Genomic DNA, 20,977 nt, shown 5'->3' on the forward strand with positions numbered 1-20,977 from the left:
TATTTATAAATTAAAACTGGTTCAATGTTTAATATTATATAGGTACTTTATATCTGACCGTGTATTTGCTATAGCTAAAGTCTATAGAATATACATTTGAATACACTTATTTCATATTTTCAGTCATTATATGTATAGGTTTAAGTGTATAACATTATATTAGATGTGTCTATATATGACTTATTAGTAATAATAAAGCAATTTTAGGGCAGAACCGAAGATCCTTTGAATTAAATATTTGAAAATGCATGTTGTTATACATTGAAATAAAGATAATTAGATAAATAACCATTGTTTTTTATTGTATTTTATTAGGTATTTATTTATATTTTTACTATATTTTTTTTAATAATACATATTTTGAACTTTTTAGCATATATTTATGTACATAGTTTTGTTGTGTAAATACATACTTTTGTTTTATAAATACATATTAATCCAAACCCTACTTATTAATTATAGATCTATACATTTTTTAATGTTTTAATCATAATTCATAATACACTAATACAAAATTTATTTCATAATATTATGTATAATGAATATTGTATTATGAAGGAGTAATCGATGTTTTTTGAAAGTGCACGTTATTATTATGTTCACGTCCTTCTCATTTTACCATTATGACAAAAACTGTGCCGACGACGTCTCAACACTGCAGCAGAACTAAAAGTGGGAATTTACACTTAATTCCTACAACTTAAATCAGTGCATTCTTAATAATTATGAGGGACGAGCATGCAATAATTCTACTATACTATAATTTAACATATTTATTACAGGAATACATTTTTGTCTCCCAGTTAAAATTCTTGCACAGACTTAATAAATGAGTTGTATCATCAAATCCACCCTCAACTCTTTTATTTTATATTTTTTAAACATTTATACATTGCATTTGTTTTGTTATTTAACTTGTACATACATAGTTATTTAAATTTTTATCATCTAACTTTTCTGTTAACTAATGTAGTAACGTGTACAGCAAAAAGCTTTTTGTAATTGTAATTTATTTTTGAAATAAAGAAATAATTGTTTACAAAATATTCATGTTTTTTCAATGTTATGACATACGAGCAGTTTTTATCATTAATATTTAAAACACGACAACTTTTATAAATTTAAATACCGTAAAAACCGACAAGCGAACCAAGATAATATTTTCGGCTTTAAATTAAACTATAGATTGATTAATTTAAATATTTAAATTAATATTGACATCTTTTAGTATTAGGTTTACATTGTAATAAAAGGCCCATCTCAATTTAAAAAAACAATATATGAATGGAAACGTTGGAAACATTTTATTCGGTTTTTTTCATAAAGTAAAAAATGCATTACAAATTTTCATAAAAATCATTTTTTTGTTTCGGTATTTATTCAATAATATTAATATCGTATATAAAAACGAATTTCTAAAATAATTATTTATTTATAAAAGTATGAAATATCTTATCATGTAATAAGCTCAAAAACATGGCTTACAGGAAAAACTCTCACGCACCGTAGAGTGATGAGATTTCGTAATTTTTTTTTGAAAGAGGAACACTTCTTACAGTGCTCATTGTATTTGGATTTTCAAAATTATTTTCCTAAACAATATAATTAGATTTTGAATACGGCTTATTCTCACAAACTTTTATTATTTGTATTATGTTTGTTATAAGCACCGAAAATAATAATCAAAGTCTGATGATCCCTGTAAAAAATTTCCCTATTTCTAATGAAAAGAAAATTAGTCAGATTAGGCCACTCTACAGTGCGACTAGAATCTTTCCTGTGATGTATGTCTTAAACCAAAAATCACGTTTTCATTTTTGGTCACCGGTGCTGTTTACATATTGTGTGAGTGTGCAGCGCGTGCGTAGATTGGCCTGCCCCAGCATACAATCACACTTACACTAATCATTGACGACTAACACAAATGTCATGGTAAAAAATGAATAAAATTGCCTAAATACTGCCCCTTAATAAAGATACACGAGCAGACCACTATAATCGTTAGAGTTTTTATCATAAGTACCCACATAATACGATTTAAAGACTTATTATTTAAGGAACTTAATATATTAAACAAATATAGGTATTCACTAAAAACATCTTTTAATTTATTATTTATGTATAATTTTCATTTGCAATAAGTATTTAGATATAAATATAAATTTACTAAAAAATTTTACATTTTATTTCATATTTTGCTGGCCTATATGGATAATAGGTATTCCTTTTTATTCTTAAAACTGAACTCAGATAAATTAAAAAAGTGAATAAATCAGTGCTTAAACTGGAAATATACTTATAGTTTTTACGTTTTTAGGCATATAGGCATTATACACAATTGTAATGTTAGTTATTGTACTTTCAAACTTTTGATTTTTCTGTTTAACGTTATTATATTTTTAAACGTTCTATTAATTTGAAAAAAAAAGTTGTTAACATCAATAGAATTTAACACAAACATGATAATTAGCTGAATTACAGAAATAAAGTACCTATAAATATGTATACATAATATTTATATAAAAAAAAAGTAAAAATAATACAATATTTTGCATGGAAACTATATAATATTATTATTTGTTAACCAAGGTTAGCCAATTAAAAATGGTTCATATCTGTGAGGTTTAAAAAAATTAATAAAACTTAAATTGTATTGGAATGATCATGGATGTCATAGATTTCGCGTAAAAAATATTGAAGTTATAAGTGATAATTTTTTACCTTACATATTATATTAATTATATTTATATAACTATGTCTATTGTTAATTACTAATCTTAAAGATGTTTTTCAAGCTATTTTGTTAAATGGTATTAGAATTTGTTTGTGTTTAGTTAAATTATTTCATTTACCTACCAATTTATTTTTAATATTTTTCCGTTATATCATTATATGTTATAAAAAACGTTTTGAAGCCCTGAACTGAAAATCACAATTTGTACGATGTTTAGAACCTTTTTGATATGTTACCTGTTTAAGATTTATTTAACTACCTACTAGAGTGGCGGCTCGTGGTGCTCAAAGTAGGTGGTGTGCAATTATTGCAACAGTTGATTTTTAAAAAAAATTAGTCGGTTCTAAATATACATGTAATAAGTAAAATATTAATTAGAATTTTTAATTTTGATATACGGTTTTAGAAAATATGTATATTATAATATTACATATTAGGTAAGTATAGTATATATTTTATTTTATTGTAACAACAGATAACATGTCATAACTATTTACTAATAATATTGAAATAATCAAATTTATTAAAGCTGATGCGTTGATATCTTTTATCGCATGTGTGTTTATCGCGTGCAACCCCCAGAAAAGTGAATAGTAGGAGCTTCACACCATGGTCACATATAATTGCCGATTCCCCCACTCGACAACCATACGTATTTTCACGTATTTTCAAACTAAGTTGCACAGCAAGTAATGTGTATTTGTTACATAACTCAATTAAATTTTATTAGTATAATAATAATTGTCGTGTTTTTGTTTTCTTAAATTTAATTTTTTTATATAATAAATACAGTTTTACAGGTATTTTATAAAAACTAATTAATTATTACACATTATAATTTTACATTTTCACTTTTATATCTATATTAATCTATGTGGTGTGCTCACACCTGCACACCTAGACACGAGCCGACACTGAACTACTACACAATAATTATCATCGTCAGCCGTCAATCTCCCTTTAGGTTTTGTAGGTACACAAACATATGTATACATACATTTTAAAGGGCATTCAATCGTGGCTAGGTTTTTTACCAAAATAGGAGTATCTTAAGCCAGTTTTATTGATTGTCCTAAAAATCGGATACATTTTATGAAAACATATTTGAATTCTTCAAGAAGTTTAATTAAAGATCACTTTACCATTTTTTTGAAATTAATTACAAAATGTAAGGAAATAGTTTTTAAGTAATAACTAACTTCGTGAAAAATTCAAATAAGTTTTTAGAAACTTAATCGGTTAAATAGGTTTGTTGATACAATAAATTGTCGAAATATTGATACATTTAGAAAAAATAAGACTTGTGTAGTGCCTTAATGACATGTGACTGCACGTGAGAGAGCGCTCCTCTGTTTTGTTTACACTATTGTCACACACACACACACACACACACACACACACACACACACACACACTAACAAACACACACACACACACACACTAACAAACACTTTCTACGCACACAAATTATACGCTCGCAAACAAATGGAATTTTGCCTATATTGACCTCCTTAGAAACGAACGGAATCGAATTCGGATTGTAAACATACAGTATTTAAGGAGTTCAGCTTAGGCAATTTTCTTTGGGTATCGCGCACGCGCTTGTACAAGTCGCCTACGCGATGTAGAGTTTGTGACCGGTAAAGAATGTACTTTAATATGCTCAACTCTCATTTGTAATATTTTGTACATTTTATCAATCTCACCAATGGACCTAAAAATGTGACAAGACTTCTGAAAACTGTTTTGAATTTGATAATACATAGTAAATTATCGTTTACTTGAGATCGATCTGGCTACATTTTTAAATTTAATTTCAAATAATATACAATCATTGTATTAAAAATAATATCAAATTAAATTATATTTCTACATTTAGAATTTCATAAATTTGAAGTATTCAAACCTAATGTATAAGAATTGATGAACGAAATTTGAAAAAGTGGCCTGATCGATCTCAAGTAGACATAATATAACAAGTTAAAATTAGTCTTAAGTATTTACCAATATTAAACTATAGTAACTATTTTACTATACTTACATGTTACTATATTTACTAGGTCCATCGACAACATATTGTCACATTTGGTTCAAATAACTGACCGTTATTGGTCTCCTTAATTTTCCATAACGATTAATAGAAAAATTCTTAGTTTCTAAAGTATATGTGGGCTGAGAATTAAGTCCACGATGTGAGTTTTTGTAAGTATTTGAAGGGTACAGGGGGAAAACGGCAATAGTCTGTTATCGCTTTTGATTTTACGATTTGATTTGATAGCACATAGTGTTGAAACTACTAAATTATGTTGCGATCTTTCTCTCCTGTTATATTTTAATTAGTGATTTTTTTATATGCCTAATTTGGGTTTATACTTGCTAATAATATAATTTATTTCTTTAGTTTCATTCAAAATTTTTGGTAATCATAATAACTGACGTTCAGAAGGTATTTAAACTTGACCTACATTCTTATTAGAATTCTCAATAGTTTCTTACCTACATAAATACACATATTAAACTTCTATGTAATCTACTTCAAAATTTAGTTTTTTATGCGTGTACCAATAAGTAATTATTTTTATGATAATATTCAAATATAGGAAATCATTTTGATACGTTTTTATTTTTATAAATGATGAAATACTAATATGATATTAAGAAGAAAAACCAGTTTCGTTGGAAGTGGTAAGTACTGTCGCCGTTACTCCTTCTTAAAGTCAAGGTCAGTAACGCGGCAATAGATTGTTGACCTACTGAAATAGTTGAAGGAATATTCAGTTATGTGGCTTACAGACGACAACTTCTTCTTCTCTTTTATCTATTATACCTATATACAATTAATTATTAAACTATGTGTTCCTTATTTAGTTACAAATTTAAATTAAATCAGGAAATTGAAAAAGTACTTACGTGACACCCATTTTTCGAGAAAAAAAATGATTTTTCGCCTCCGACCAAAAGAACTTCCTGTGTGAAAATAAATTATGATACTCAAAATTGTGATACTGTGTTGGGTAATAATTTGTTTAACAACGATGTTATTCTACACTGATCATTTCTACATAAACATTTTTAAAACTCGTAAGTACAATATTACATTATTTGCATTGTTCGAATTTTGTTTAGGAAAACATATACATACTATACGAACGTAAAATATAAGTAGGTACATTCGAATATATTTTATAACCAACAACCATGTTAATATCAGTGTGTACCCTGTGAACAAATAATTAATTTACCTACTAATAATTTTTATATTACATTATTTATAATTTTCAACATTTGCTTATAAAAACATATTATACGAAGGTTAAATATAAGTGTATTGAAAAATATTTTATAACCAATTTCATTTAAGCATTTACATTTTATTTGTTGGTACATCATAAAGATAATGGATTCAATTAAAATTTGTTTTATGTTATTTATAAAATATCAAATCAAAATCTTACTTTGCATATTTTTGCATATTTAACAGGTTAGTGCATATTACATAATTATTTCATTTGTATTAATGCTTTATTTCTCATTTTAATAATATTTTTTTTCTTATTTTTGATCGACAAAATCGTAAATGTATGAAATAATTCTTTATTTTGACTGTAATTTTGTAATCCAATAGACTAAAGTGGCCTCACTTTTCGTTTTATACAAGGAAGTTTGGTATTTTAAAAGTCTATGCCATTGTCCCGACAAAAGGTTTCAGCGCGCTTTACAATATTTGTTTAATGTTTATTAATTTATTATGAATTATAATATTATGTTACAGATTTTTCGGTTTTCATGTTACCATGTTATACTTTTATAATATGTATTCCATCTATACTGACTGTTTTAGAAAGTTTCATAGCGCTTCTACATCGAATAAAATTTGAACACGAATAGACTAGGCACTCGAGACTAAATACATTTAAGTTAAATTTTAATCATTTATTTGCCAACAAAATATTGGGTATTAATGACCAGGTTTATACTTTTAATGAGACAATATTGTCAATAAATTTCACATAAATAAGTAAACATTATAATTTAAGACCGGATGTTGAAGCGGAGATGAGATTCACTGTTAATCAAACAAACAATAATAACCTAATTGCTATTTATATAATATAAGTACAGTTCAAAGTTTTTAAATTTCATGGACTATTGGCTTATCTTATTTATAAAATATTATACATTATAAATTAAAAAATATATATATTTGCTTCTTATATTGATATTAAATACCACTAGGCAGCAGGGGTCATTAGTTAAAATATCTTAATTACTATTTACAATTATTATACATTACATTAATATGTGACATTAGTTTAACAATTCAATTATATTTTCTCGATTAAATTGGTTACCTAATTTTAAAAATGTTAGGATTTTCTTGTTTGGATCCGGGTCCTGTCTAATTTAAAAATAATAGAATATAGGTACTACATTAGAATATTTTTACCATATTACTTTTAAATATTAAATGAACGTTTTTCACGTATCTATAAGTTTAATACACGTTTTAATAATGCACTCGTACCTGTGCTTGTGGCTTGTCAATTTAAATAAAATAATTCCATGATATTTCATGATATTAATATAATAACATGTTGACAACAAATAACAATGTAAAATGCCGTCATGCCGACATCATTTACTGTGGCATAGAAATTGCAGTCTGGACTCTGTGTCGCTGTAGAAAACAATTTATTTTGGGCCAGTAGGTAAGCCAATTTAGGCAAGGATGAGCTGCCATGAAATAATACTGTGCCTTATATTTTTTATAGCTCTGTATTTGAGTCTATATTTTGTATGTTTCTTATTATCGTGCTATTGTGCTGCGTATCTAATATGTTACATTAATCAGTTTTTGTGTAATAATTAAAAATTTATGACTAGGTATTTGATTGACATTAAAGTATATATTACATTATTATAGACTGAAATACTGAATGTCAATACTGCACGTTGGACGTTCTACACAATTTTTTCACTTTATAAAAAATATAACATTTTTTTTTTCTAAGCACTTCTTTATTGTTAATATTTATACTCTGTACAATAAATTGTAGTTTATATTTTAAATCGTAAGATATCTTTTTACATGTAAGTGGGTACACTGATCAAATGTATAGACGTTTAAACTAAAAAGTATATATAATTATTAATTAGTTATTTGTTCATAAGCTATAAAGTATCTATTAATTAGATGCTTATTGGTTATAAATTGGGCTGTGAATTTCATGTCTCAAAAAGGTGTTAAATAAGAATTTTTAATAAAATAATGTATAATTCTTTGACGAATAAAATATTCTTTAAACAATGTAACTCAGATTTAAAAATTAAACTAAAAAAAAAAATGTTATGAAGTGTCTAGAAATAATGAAAGTAACTTACACTTTTAGCCTTTAGCAACCTTGACTTTTGATCAAGTTGATCATGTGAAAATAATATAGGTATATTATTATAATAATTGATGAAGGAGGTTAGATCACTTTCGATGTTTAATAAGGCTAAAACATTTATGTCAATGATAGGTAATGAGTTTATAATATTATAATAATATAGTAACGAATAACAAAATGTAAATATGTAAAAGGTATTAATTATTAATAATAGTAGGAAATAAAAGCAGTAGCTATAAACAAAAAAAATAGCCACCCAGGGTGACCTCGTTGCTTTCCTTAAATACTATACACCTACTATACAGCTGCATAGCACCTTCCCTAGTTTTTAATGCAAACCCTATACAGTATATATTTTGAATACATTTTTCTGTATTCACCTTAAAATAATTAAATTATCTGGGGCCCTCTTCTACAGCACACTCAACCACTCCAAATCCGGCTTTGGATAGATCACGTCTTGATTAAGTTAATCAAATGATATTTAAAATGGCTTATATTAGGTACCCGACTTATCTCAAAAGATAATTTTATTAAAACCTCAGTATGTACTTGTTTAGCTTACTAGTTACTACTATAGTATTACAGTACTACCTCCTAATAATTAATATTAATTATAATGATTATAAATAAACTTATCTATAGTGTTTATAGTATAATTCTAAAATTTAAAAAAGGTATAAAAAATATTTTTAAAAATACTTAAAAAAGTAAAAAGGAAAAACAATAACGTTCAGAATCTTTTTTTGTAATCTATATTCTATACATATTATGGTGTCGAGTTACCTCGACATTGTGTAGGTCACTGTAATAGATTTGTTAAATTTGAATTCAATGACAAGTAGTAATTAATAATATACGAAAAATGTTCCGAGCGGTTGGTGCCTATAATATTAATTATTACTAAGCATATTTTATTCCCTATATTATAGTTATTCATTTTACTATTAGTAGTATTGGGAAGCAGTAAGTGGCCGAAAACATTGTAATTATTATGTCATTAATTATTGTAGTAGTATATTTTATTGTTATTAACTTTTTATTTAATACCGACTTATCGTAGAACAGTGTGGTGTGTGAAAAGGTTAGCTGTAAAAATTAAGTAAGACGATTTTGTCGATTCATTTTACAGCCCCCCCCCCCACAACTCGCAAATTGATCTAATTTGCTGCAAGAAATCACCTCAAAGTTTTCATTTATATATTATGCTGCTCCAAAAGATGATGAAAGATATTATACTCTAAGACATTAAAATTGCAAAAACAAAAACTTAAATAAATTTGATAAATATTGATGAAAATAAAAATTGATTTCTTTTCGGGGAATGAAAATAATGTAATTAAATATTAGAAACTTTTTGTAATCAAAAATGTGTGTTCGGATGTGTGTCTTAGAAGTATGTCAGCATAACATATTTTGTTGTGCCTCTATTTTGTACACACTATTTATTGTTGTTTGCTTATTTATAATTAGTATAGACTTTGGGGGGTGAGGGGGAGTCCTTCCGGTATATATAATAGATTAATGTCAGTATTGGATAAATGCGAGATAACCGAGGAATGAGTCGTGTTTCTAATGATCAAATTAAATATATTAAAGCAATATTTTTTAAAGTCATTGATTTTTGTAGTTTGTTTTATGGTTTTCTAATGAACTCTAATATTTTAATTATTCTTAGTTAAATCAAAATGTGAGTGTATAATATGTAGCCATATGCCCACATAGGTGATATAACATTACCTGTTAGGGTCTGATATTTTGGTGAGGCCAGATGGGCGACCATCTGGGTTTTTAGCGACGAATCATCGGCCCACTAAACAAATCAATATTTGGTCGTATTTGAAAAATTATTAATATCAAAGGGACTTGAAACTTATATTTTAAGTAGGCTCGAGGTTTTTTGAAAAAATTTGTTTAAACTGTTGTGTACTATAATATGAAAATAACTTGGGTAAAAATAGGTACTACGATGGTATAATTGTTTCTTCTTTAAATAATAAATATATAATATTGTATTTTTTTATTTTATCTCTTAGAAGATTTTACGGAAGAAAATTACGACACCCAATCGTTTTTAGAGAGATTGATCTATCTAGAAAGACAAGAGCACGTGTCAGTAATGTGCCGTTCATTCAAGTTACCAAAAGACGACGATGACTACCAGCAAGCCATTAACGACAGCGTACTCTTGGACCATATTTTGGTCGACAATCGGCATAAGCTGCTCTATTGTTACGTACCAAAGGTTAGTTAATACTTAAATAGTGTTAAACATCATTAGATCTTAAGATGTCGTCACACCCGAATGTGTTGTTTCCGTGTTGTAACATGAAAAATTTACGTTTAGTAGAAGTCTGTAGGTTAGTTATATGCCGTTACTTTTAATATTAAAATTAATTTACCAATCATCAAACAAAAGAATTATCTGTATTTAAACGTCGTTTTTTACGATATATAAATTTCTTAAAAGGACACTACACCAGCGTGTGTTTCTCCGTCTTACAAATGTAAAACATAGCAAAAACGGTTTTGGGCGGGAAAGGACAGAGAACACTACATTCATAACAAAGAAACGAAATTATCACCACATAAAAAGGAAAACTTTGGCTGTAAAATATCCTTTTTATTTTTTGGGTACCGAAACTAAAAAAAAGAGTTATTTAAGTTTGGAAAGCACAAAAATAATGAATTTTGAAACAATATAAGAACTTTTTTCGTATACTTGATAAAAAAAAAATAAAAATGACATTTCACAGATAATGTTCTCAATTATAATATGTATAAATTTTAAGTATTGACTATCACTACAGACTGAGTGGTTACATCCCGTGAAAAACAGTTTTTGCTATGTATATGCACAAAAGTACACTTGTTTGTACACTCAAGTCTCAAGTTGTTTAAATTTAAAAATGCTCATATAACTTCTTTGAAAATTGATATGTCATAAAATACCGGCGTACAAATGATACGGATAATGTTTACTTTTAAGTCCGATATTATATTAATATTTACAATAATATTAAATGTAATGAACTAATAAGTAATAACTAAATAACACGATATTGGTTCTGTTGAATGTAAATTTGCTGTGCTATACGTTTGTATTTTGACAACACGTTATAATATGTGGGTATGAAGTCATTATACTCGTATAATAAGTAAGTGTGGTAGTGTGCAGTGTGTATATAATATGTTTAGGTACATTATAATATAACCATGGATATTAAAACTAGTTTTTATTCTTCATGGTTCTAACTACTAACCCACTTCGGTCGCCTTCAAAAACTGATTAGGATAAGTATACCTACTTTTATTTATACATATATATTGTACTATAATATAGTGATATATAATAAACACACACTCATGCAATTAAGCCGCCGTGTCCAGGCTATTTCGTACAGTGATTCCCAAAGTAAGCGCACCGTAGTGCATTGGGGAGCGTAGAATGACCTTCTGGTTGTCCAAAAAAAGTATAAAATAATAGTAATAAATAATATATTTTTTTTTTAATAGAAATCACCATAATGTTATCTATTATATCATTGTCTTAAAGTCGTATAATATGATGTAAACAAATTGCTTAAGTACACCATATTATATTGAATATTGATTATTATGTTTTAATGAACAAGGAAAAAGATAAATAGGTAACAAAAACTAAAATATAACGGCATTTTTATATATTTAATAAATAAAATATTTTCTCTAAAATAAACTATGGTTGCTTTAATTAATAATTTTAAACAAATTATTAAAATAAACCACAAACAAATAACGGAGTATTAAAGACTGTTTACCTTTCTCGTTACTTGAACAAGGGTGCAGTCCATCACTTAGGTTTCTATATCTCACGAGTTCTAATTTTATTTCGTAATAAATATGAATTACTTATTCAATCAACGATTTACAAATTATTTATATGCGCCTTTCATGTTAATATGTTACTAAAAAGTTACTTTTCCCTCAGAATCGTTTTTCATTGTGTGCAACGATTTATCATTGAATTCAAAATAACACATCCATTATAGTGAAGATAGCTGATAGGTATTCATTTGATAAATACAGGCAACAACTGTAGTACAGCAAAACAGTAACTCACTTGATGGCTTTTTTAAACGCATATTAGATTTTGAGTGAAGCTGAATGGACATGAATGTATTAATATTATTACAATGGTGAGATTTTTAAATTTTTATTTATGTCTGTTCATCGCTATTATGGTCACTAAAAATACTGAGTGATTTTTGTGGCAAATTAGAACTTTTTTTTTGAGGAAAGTTTTTGAAAAAACTTAAGTTTTACGGAATACCTGTTTTTGAAAAAAATGGTTTAGTTTTTTTGATGTAACTCAAAAATTAATAACAGTAAATATTATAAAAATCCACCAAATGTTTATACAAAAATTTTTCACACATGCCGAAATTTTCAAAAGATTTTGACTTTTTTTGAACTGTCTATAGCTATGGGCAATGAAAAATATTTAATTTTTCAAATATTGTCAATAAATAATTTTTTGAACAACATGAAAATAGATTAAAAGGTCTATCATAAGTTGTTATTAGTTTAATAAAAAATAGCTGAGAATCCACAATTGTGAACAAATTTTCTGAAGTTGGAATTTTGACAACTTCATTAAATTGTGAACATTTACAAAAATTATTTTGTGGTTAGAAACTCATAACAATTTGCTTTTTATAACTAACATTTAAACATTTAATTCGAGATTCGTTTTCTATCTTTTAAAAAAAAGCTTTACTGAAAAGTAAAATTAAACATTTTATCAACGTTTAAAGCACATCATTTTATCATATTAGATTAGGTAGATTTATCCATAAACTAAAGAATTCTCATCGAACGATTTTCTTAATTTGTGGTAATTCAATTCTAAAGAAATAACTGCAGATACTTGACATTTCCACCAAATGTTTGTTTAATCATTTTATATACCTACATGATACAAATTTAAATTATTTGTAGACATTTGAAATTGAAATTTTTTTTGTTATTTTTTCTATAAATGTCGATAAAATTTTCTTTTCAATAGATTAGGTTAGATATCAAAAAGCTCGAAAATGTAATGCAAAATTCCTCAAAAGTTGTTATAATAACAATTCAAAAGTATTTTTAAAATACATACGGCCGATATTTATTTTATGAGCATTTAAAGTTAAAATGTTGACAACATTTATCAAAACTATTATTTTGTAGTAATTTAAAAATATTATTTGTGAGTTGTGGGCACTTGAAAGTTGTCAAGTACTTGAGTATATGTGTATATTTTATATACACAATAACATTTTAAAATGCAACGTTTTCTCAAAAACTAATTCAACCTATTGTATATCTGTATTACAATATTCATCTAATAGTAAAATGTATTACTTTAATATCAACGATATAATAAAATATACTAAGTGATAGAAATCGCTAAGGTGATTGTCTTCGCCCAGAATCATTTTTGTATAGGTACAATGATATTAGTCACAATATTTTTTTAAGAGTTTAAAGTTAAAATATTGATTAACCTAACCTTTTAATTTAAAAATGTAATCCAAGATTCCTCATACTATTATGTTTTTCTGTCTATAACAAACAAAAAGTTAACCTAAAAGTCAAATTCATTTTTTAATCGAGTTTGAAATTTAAATTTTGACATTGGAAATGGACTATTTACTATTTCTCCTCAATCGGTTTAAGAGATTTTGCTATAATTAAAAAACGAATAATCCTTGATTTTCACCAAATGTTATACAATTTCCAAAATATTTAAAATCAATTTGACCTATTAACAGAAACAAGACATTTCAAATTTCAAATTTTTTTCTATCAATTATTTTTTATCTGGGTAAAAAACCTTATAAGCTTAATATAGGGGTTTTCACAAGTTGTAATTATAGAAATTAAAAAATATTGAAGAGCCCGCTTTTTTTTATAAGCATTTAAAGTTATAATTTTAACAAAATTCGTCAAAAACATAATTAGGTATTTACAAATTTATAAAACATAAAAAAAAAAAAAAAAATAATAATAATAATAATAATTCAACTTACTGAAGTGGTATTGACACCTATGCCGCGATTGTCAAAGCACACGATAAGTAAATCTAACAAATGTATAAACAAAAGTACAAATAAACGACAACAAAAGAGAAAAGTAGGTCCATTCTAAAACCACTCTAATGTACAATTAGTATCGAGCTTATCTCGTCATTGAGGAATGAGTCACTGTAATGTACCTCTGTGTTAAATTTGAATTCAATGTTTAATAATTGCACACGAAAAACAATTCTAAGCGAAGACGGTATGTCAACCTATATTACTAACTAATAAGTATATTTTATGGTATTATTGTTATTTAAGTAATATTACTATTGTCTATTAGTAGTACAGAAGTTTGAATTATTTTTTTCCAAAAAACTATCTAGGAATCTTTAATCAAATGGCCAAGCTTTTCGAGTCAGGGAAAAAATATTCCATCAATATTTTTATAAAAAAAAAATATCCTAAACATAACTAAATTTCAAATAACTCAAAAAGACTATTACAATATATTTTGAACGTTTGATCGTGTACAATAAATATTAATATGATATACATTTTGTGAATATTTCAAGTATATTATAAAGTTACTCTTTTTTACTTAACAATTCCCTTTTTTCATCACACCACTCAAAATCTAATATGTAAGTTAAGTAGTAGTTAAATATCAGTTACATTTGAACACTGAATATTTACACCCATGCTAAAGCACATTAAGTATATCTAATAAAAGTATAAGCATAAAAACAAAAAGGCGGTCAAGTAGGTACCGTGTTCTGCGTGGATAATGGATGGGGTTAAATTTCAATTCAATTATATAATATCATTTTCTACGAAAAACGATTCTGAGCGAAGACAGCCTATAATACTATAGTGTATTTTATGATATTATTGCAAGTAACATTTTTTTTGTTAAAGGTAGAAAAACTTATGAACAATCATGTATTCAATTTTAAAATCTTAATTTTAAATAGAAACATTCTTATGAATTTCTAATTCGAAATAATTTTGCAAATGTTTGTGATTTTGACAGATTTTGTCAACATTTCAATTCAGACGTTCAAAAATAATTATTGTGAATTTACGATCAAATTTTTTTAATTTTAACTATCAATAACTTGTGGGGAATCCTATATTACATTTTCAAGTTTTTTGTACGAGCGAAAATATAAATAATAATTTTAAAAAAACTAATAAAAATCAAAATTTTCTTATTCTTTAAATAGCTCAAAAGTCAAAAGGAATCAAGATTTGAAAATTGTATGGTGGTGTATAGAAAATACTAATACAAAACATCTGATGAAAATTTAAAGTATCTATGGTTATTAGTTTTTTAATTAGTCAAAAAACCTAAATCGATTTTGTTAAAACTGGTATCGCTTAAAAATCCCCGGTTTCATTTGATTTGTTTTTATTTTCCCGACGCTTTTGGAAACTACCGTGGTTTTTAAATTGTTACCTCATAAAAGTTTAAACTTTATTCACTTCTCTATCAAAAAAGATGCTGAAGTTGAAAATCGAATCATTATTTTTACTAGAAATATTTTACATACAAAAAATAAAAAAACACACACACCATTGTAAAATCAATACATAACTCATCACTCCACTCAGAATCCAATATATAAAGTAAACATATTTCATAATTATTAAGGATAAATGAAAAAATACCAAAAGGAGAGGCCTGGAAGCCATTCAGTGGTAGACCCTTAACTAACAGAAGCTATTAATTGTATTGATAAGTTAATTTTTTAAGGGATCAAATTTTAACTCGTTATACAGTTATGTGTAACTAATAGTTAAAAGCAAGTCAACTTTTTGATTTGTTAATCCTCAGCGTATAACTATATGTGTGCATTATTAATATTAACCATGTGATCCTACAGGTTGCATGCACCAACTGGAAACGTGTGTTCATGGTACTGTCGGGGAACGCGCAGCCGGGAGCACCGGACCTGTCGCAGATCCCGGCGGACGTGGTGCACAAGCCCAGCACGCTGGACAGGCTGAGTGACTACCCTGCGGCCCAGGTGGCCGACATGCTGGCCACATACACCAAGTTCCTGTTCGTCCGGCACCCGTTCGAGCGGCTGCTGTCGGCATACCGGAACAAGCTGGAGCAGCGGCACCAAGAAAGTTCCCGGTACTTCCAGTCGCGGTTCGGGCGGCGCATCATAAGGCGGTACCGAGCCAACGCCACCGAGCAGTCGCTGCGGGACGGCGACGACGTGACGTTCGCCGAGTTCGCCTCGTTCGTGGCCGACACACGTGAGACGGTGTTCAACGAACATTGGGCGCCCATCGACAGGCTGTGCCGGCCGTGCGTCGTCAACTACGACTTCATCGGCAAACACGAGTCGCTGTTCGAGGACTCGGACTACCTACTCAGGCACGTCGTGGGCGCGACCGACGTCCGGTTCCCGAAGGGTCCCGACTCCAACACATCCACGCAGCTGGTCAAGTACTTCACACCGCTGGACCACGACACCGTGCTCAGGCTGTACAGCACGTTTGAGCTCGACTTCAAGCTGTTCAACTACAACTTGCAAAACATCTTCGGCTACGAAGTAGGCTAAGGTTGCTGCAGTCGCTGCGTAGGTATAACGCGACCGTGCTGCGATGGTACCTGCAGCTGACGCATACCTACCATAAGCGCAGTACGCGTTGCACACAACTGCAGCAGAGTGCAGGTGCTGCAGCACACTGCAGATGATCCATAATATCATCATTAGAATATTATTTTTTCAATTATTATTATATCTACTGCACCCACCATCGCGAAAATACTTGCCATTAGATTTTCGATATCCTTTATGTGGTGTACCTTGTAGGTTTACCTTTCGTGTAAAGTATTTAAAAAGTAATAATAATGATATTATAAATTATGACTATTAGTTATTAATTATTACGCGTCTAAGATCGATCAATATTAAACATTTAAAAAAATACAGTTTAAGGTTGTGACTAGTGGATAATATATGTGATACCTGCAGGTTGTAAAGTGACAAATATTTCACTAAAAAATTATCGAGTAAAAACTCAACTAAATTATTTGAAAATCTTATAAATATAAATAAAAACACTCACAATAATTTTTTTTATTAAATTCTCAGGAAAAATCTATGGACATGGATTTGTTTTATATACACTTAGGTTCTTTTAATGGAGAACATTTTAAGATTTTTCTAAAATATTTATGAGTTTGGCTGTGACAATGTCATGATGCACATTTGATAAATTACTAAAATAACACAATGATGTTTTACTATTTTTAACACAGGTTTCTAAATTAAGAACATTTATACATATTTGAAAAAATTATGTCACATTTATATGATATGGTAATAATCACTTATTGTTTGAAGATTGTGTTATAAATATTTTACTAAAATTGTTGTATATTGAAATTAATTTCGTCTTTTGCTAATCTGCTTAGGTAATACTTTAAAAATAGTTATCCGTTAAACTTTTTTTATTTCTTTAACATTTTTTTTGTATGCATTCTATCAATATAACTAATTATAATTTTATGATGTTTATACATATAAAGTACAATGCATATAAGTGTATTATTAATTATTAATTATAATTTCAAAGTAAAATATTCTGTTCCTCTTGACACTGAAGTACCTGTACTACGACTGTATACAGGGTGATTACCCAAAAATGCTCATCCCCTTTTACTTTCATTAAAAAATATAGTTAAAAATATAATTTTTGGAATTTTTAAATGTATTACTCAAAGGGCAAAGACCATTTTTTAAGATCCTAGAATTTTTTTGTTTTAAGTACTTATAAAAGATGTATCACCAAAACGCATAAGTGCCTATAGTAAGTAGGTACAAACAAATTCTTGAGTTTGAAAGTATTGTCTTTGATTATAAATTCCAAAACTAAGACTTTGAATAAATTCTGAAATATATGAATAAATGAGGGTGAGCATGCTTGGTTAATCACTCTGTATATTACAATTATGATTTCCTATGCACGTATTGACGTGTAAAGTGTAAACATCGCAGCGTATATTACACCTATACCTACGCTCAAATTATATTAATACGTATTTTTTGTACTACCTATTTTGTCTATACTGCGATACTATGCCACCTATGTTATGTTATGTTGGTACACTTGAATCTGCTGTAAATTTACAAAATATGTACTATACCTATACCTATTTATTATGTAAACAAATAGTGCGATTTTTACAAAACTGTACAACTGTACATTTTAAATTTTAATATATTATAAATAATACGATTTATTTATGTTGTTATAAATTGTAATATACCTAAATAATAAAATGCAATCGTCTATTTGAGTATATCTGTAATCTATACTTTATTATCATACATTCATACCTATTTCAGAAACATAATATAATAATATGCTTTGATAAGCACTTAAGTAAAACAGTTTAAGTTACACTTAAGTAATACAATCATTTATTGTAATTATTGATGAAACAATTGAATACGTTTTGCAATATAAACTTACAAATTACTTATGTAGATCTTAGATCATAAAAAAGGAAATATTGTAGGTTGACAATATTGTAAAGCACTAATATAGTAGCCAGCAAAATGGATTTAATTTTGAGAAAACGATTCTGATTCATTAACAAGGATAGATACCATGTTTTAATCCAAATGATTTTGAATATTTGTTTTTTTAATTGAAAAATATTATTGATGATTGTACAAAAACAAACTTACACTTATAGCTTATAGGGATCACTTATTGTATAATCTATTAAAAATTACTTGAATAAAAACACGACAAGCTGGTCTAATGAAATTAAAATTAAAATCTATCTTATTGAAGTCGTACAGTTTCGTCCGTCGATATCATACTTCAATGCAATTTTGAATTGTTTGAAAACAATAATGATTATAATAATATTATGTCATTGAATTAGGCCGTCGTAGTCCGTACGTCACGCACCGACTAAAAGTAAGCTATTCATTCATAAGATTTCCAGATTAGATATACACACTTAAATAGTCTAAATTAATTCATAACTATAGCTAATGCTAATTTCTTATAGTTTTAAACTTTTGACCACTAGATACCAACTAGATCCAACATGTTACCGCAGAAATCCCGCTCAGAGTTGAAGATAGAAGCATTTTTGCTGCTTCTAAATGTGACTACAGACACAAAATAAACATATTATTAACCCAATATATCCATCGCTAAGCTCAACGTTTAGAAGTATATTTCGATAAAATATAAAAAAAACCTTCGCAATGCATTTTTTATGTATTTTACACTAAACATAATATATTAGTAAAAATGTTTTGTTTTATTGCGTTATATAAACGTTTTTTTATGAACGCATTCAAAATACATTAGGTGTAAAATACGCCTGTAAAGAAATAAAGGTTCCTCAATACATAGACACATACTTATAAGTTATAATTCAACATTCAGGTAAAAATGGTTTGAATATAATTTATCTTTTATCAAATATTATTATAATTGTTAAAATATTATTGTATTTCATTCTAAAATGTATGGCCATAATATATCAAATTTAATTTGAACTGTTCGTAACAAGGTTTTGTAGTTCCTCTGATTTATTTGGCGTAATAATATATTATTATGACATCCATGTTTTTTTTTGTATATTTTATAACATTTTTATAGTTCCACCTTTCCTCTTAGTACTTCTAATTTATGAATAAATAAAACTTAACTTTTTTGAACATTTAAGCAAAAATACTGATTTTAGTTATTTTTTTGTAATTCGAAAAATTATTATGCGTAGAGACTTGAAACTCTTCACCACCGCACTATGACATTTTCGAAGTAATTAGATTTGACTTTTTATACCACGATCTTTTCACACCATAATTTTACGGAACATTAGCAATTCGGCATTTATAATTAACTTAGTTAATATCAATAATTCTACATGGTCTAATATACTTTTTCTTTTTGGAAAAAATGAATTTAACTTACTGTGTTACTAATAGAATAAAATTACTTACACTATATTTTATAATATAAATAAACTATATAAAGTTTCCTACAAAATAGCGGCTATTATACCGTTTTTACTCAGTCGTTTTTCGTGTACCCTATATAATAGTTTATAATTGTATTATAATTTAACATATCCATTACAGTTACCTAATCAATGATGAAGACTTCTCAAACATACTCAAAATCTGAAGGCACCTGCTTTACAGCAGATCGGCTTTCCTGATTTTTACACTACAATTATTGTAATAAACTTTAATTTCAAATGCTGTCTGTTAAGAGTTCTAAAATCAAAATAAATAATACAACGGTGAAATGTTTATTTAATTTGATCCTTAATTATAAAATACATATAGTAGTCGTTTGCTTTTCATGTTATCTTTTAGTTCTTATAATTTAATTTTTTTGTGAACTTAATAAATGCAATTTGAACATAAATAATGTAATATCTTAGATAGGTAGGTTAATAATAATTTTTTTATCAATTCGAAGTAAATCAATACAATAACCTAACCGTGTTTGGTTTGGTTTTATATTATAATTTACTCACTATGACGATACTTATAAAATATGTAACTCCGTAAGGATCTAACTTTCTGAGGTTTCTTCATAATGGTTTGTAGTTTATTATTTTTTACTGATTCTCAAATAAAAACTTTATCGGCAAGATCGAAAAACTATTTTAAGTGACACTATGTTGACACTAAGTGATTTTATTATTAAAAATTCATTGTAATTCTCAAAATCTAAGAATTGAATGCATCTATTAAGTATATAAAACATTTCTATGTTGATGGAACCCAAAATATTATGGATAGTGATTAGTT

At 27.4% G+C, this 20,977-nt stretch overlaps 1 protein-coding gene across 1 annotated transcript; it reads left to right on the plus strand.

The window, feature by feature from the left end:
- Window positions 1-5,507: 5,507 nt before the first annotated feature.
- Window positions 5,508-18,472, plus strand: LOC111035804 (carbohydrate sulfotransferase 11-like). Its single transcript, XM_022317583.1, has 3 exons — window positions 5,508-5,815; window positions 10,161-10,369; window positions 16,052-18,472. Exons 1-3 carry the CDS (start codon window positions 5,719-5,721, stop codon window positions 16,739-16,741), a joined length of 996 nt encoding a protein of 331 aa, XP_022173275.1. The 5' UTR covers window positions 5,508-5,718; the 3' UTR covers window positions 16,742-18,472.
- The last annotated feature ends 2,505 nt before the right edge of the window (window positions 18,473-20,977 follow it).

The sequence above is a fragment of the Myzus persicae genome, unplaced genomic scaffold (assembly GCF_001856785.1).
Source record: "Myzus persicae strain clone G006 unplaced genomic scaffold, MPER_G0061.0, whole genome shotgun sequence".
Classification (NCBI taxonomy): domain Eukaryota; kingdom Metazoa; phylum Arthropoda; class Insecta; order Hemiptera; family Aphididae; genus Myzus; species Myzus persicae.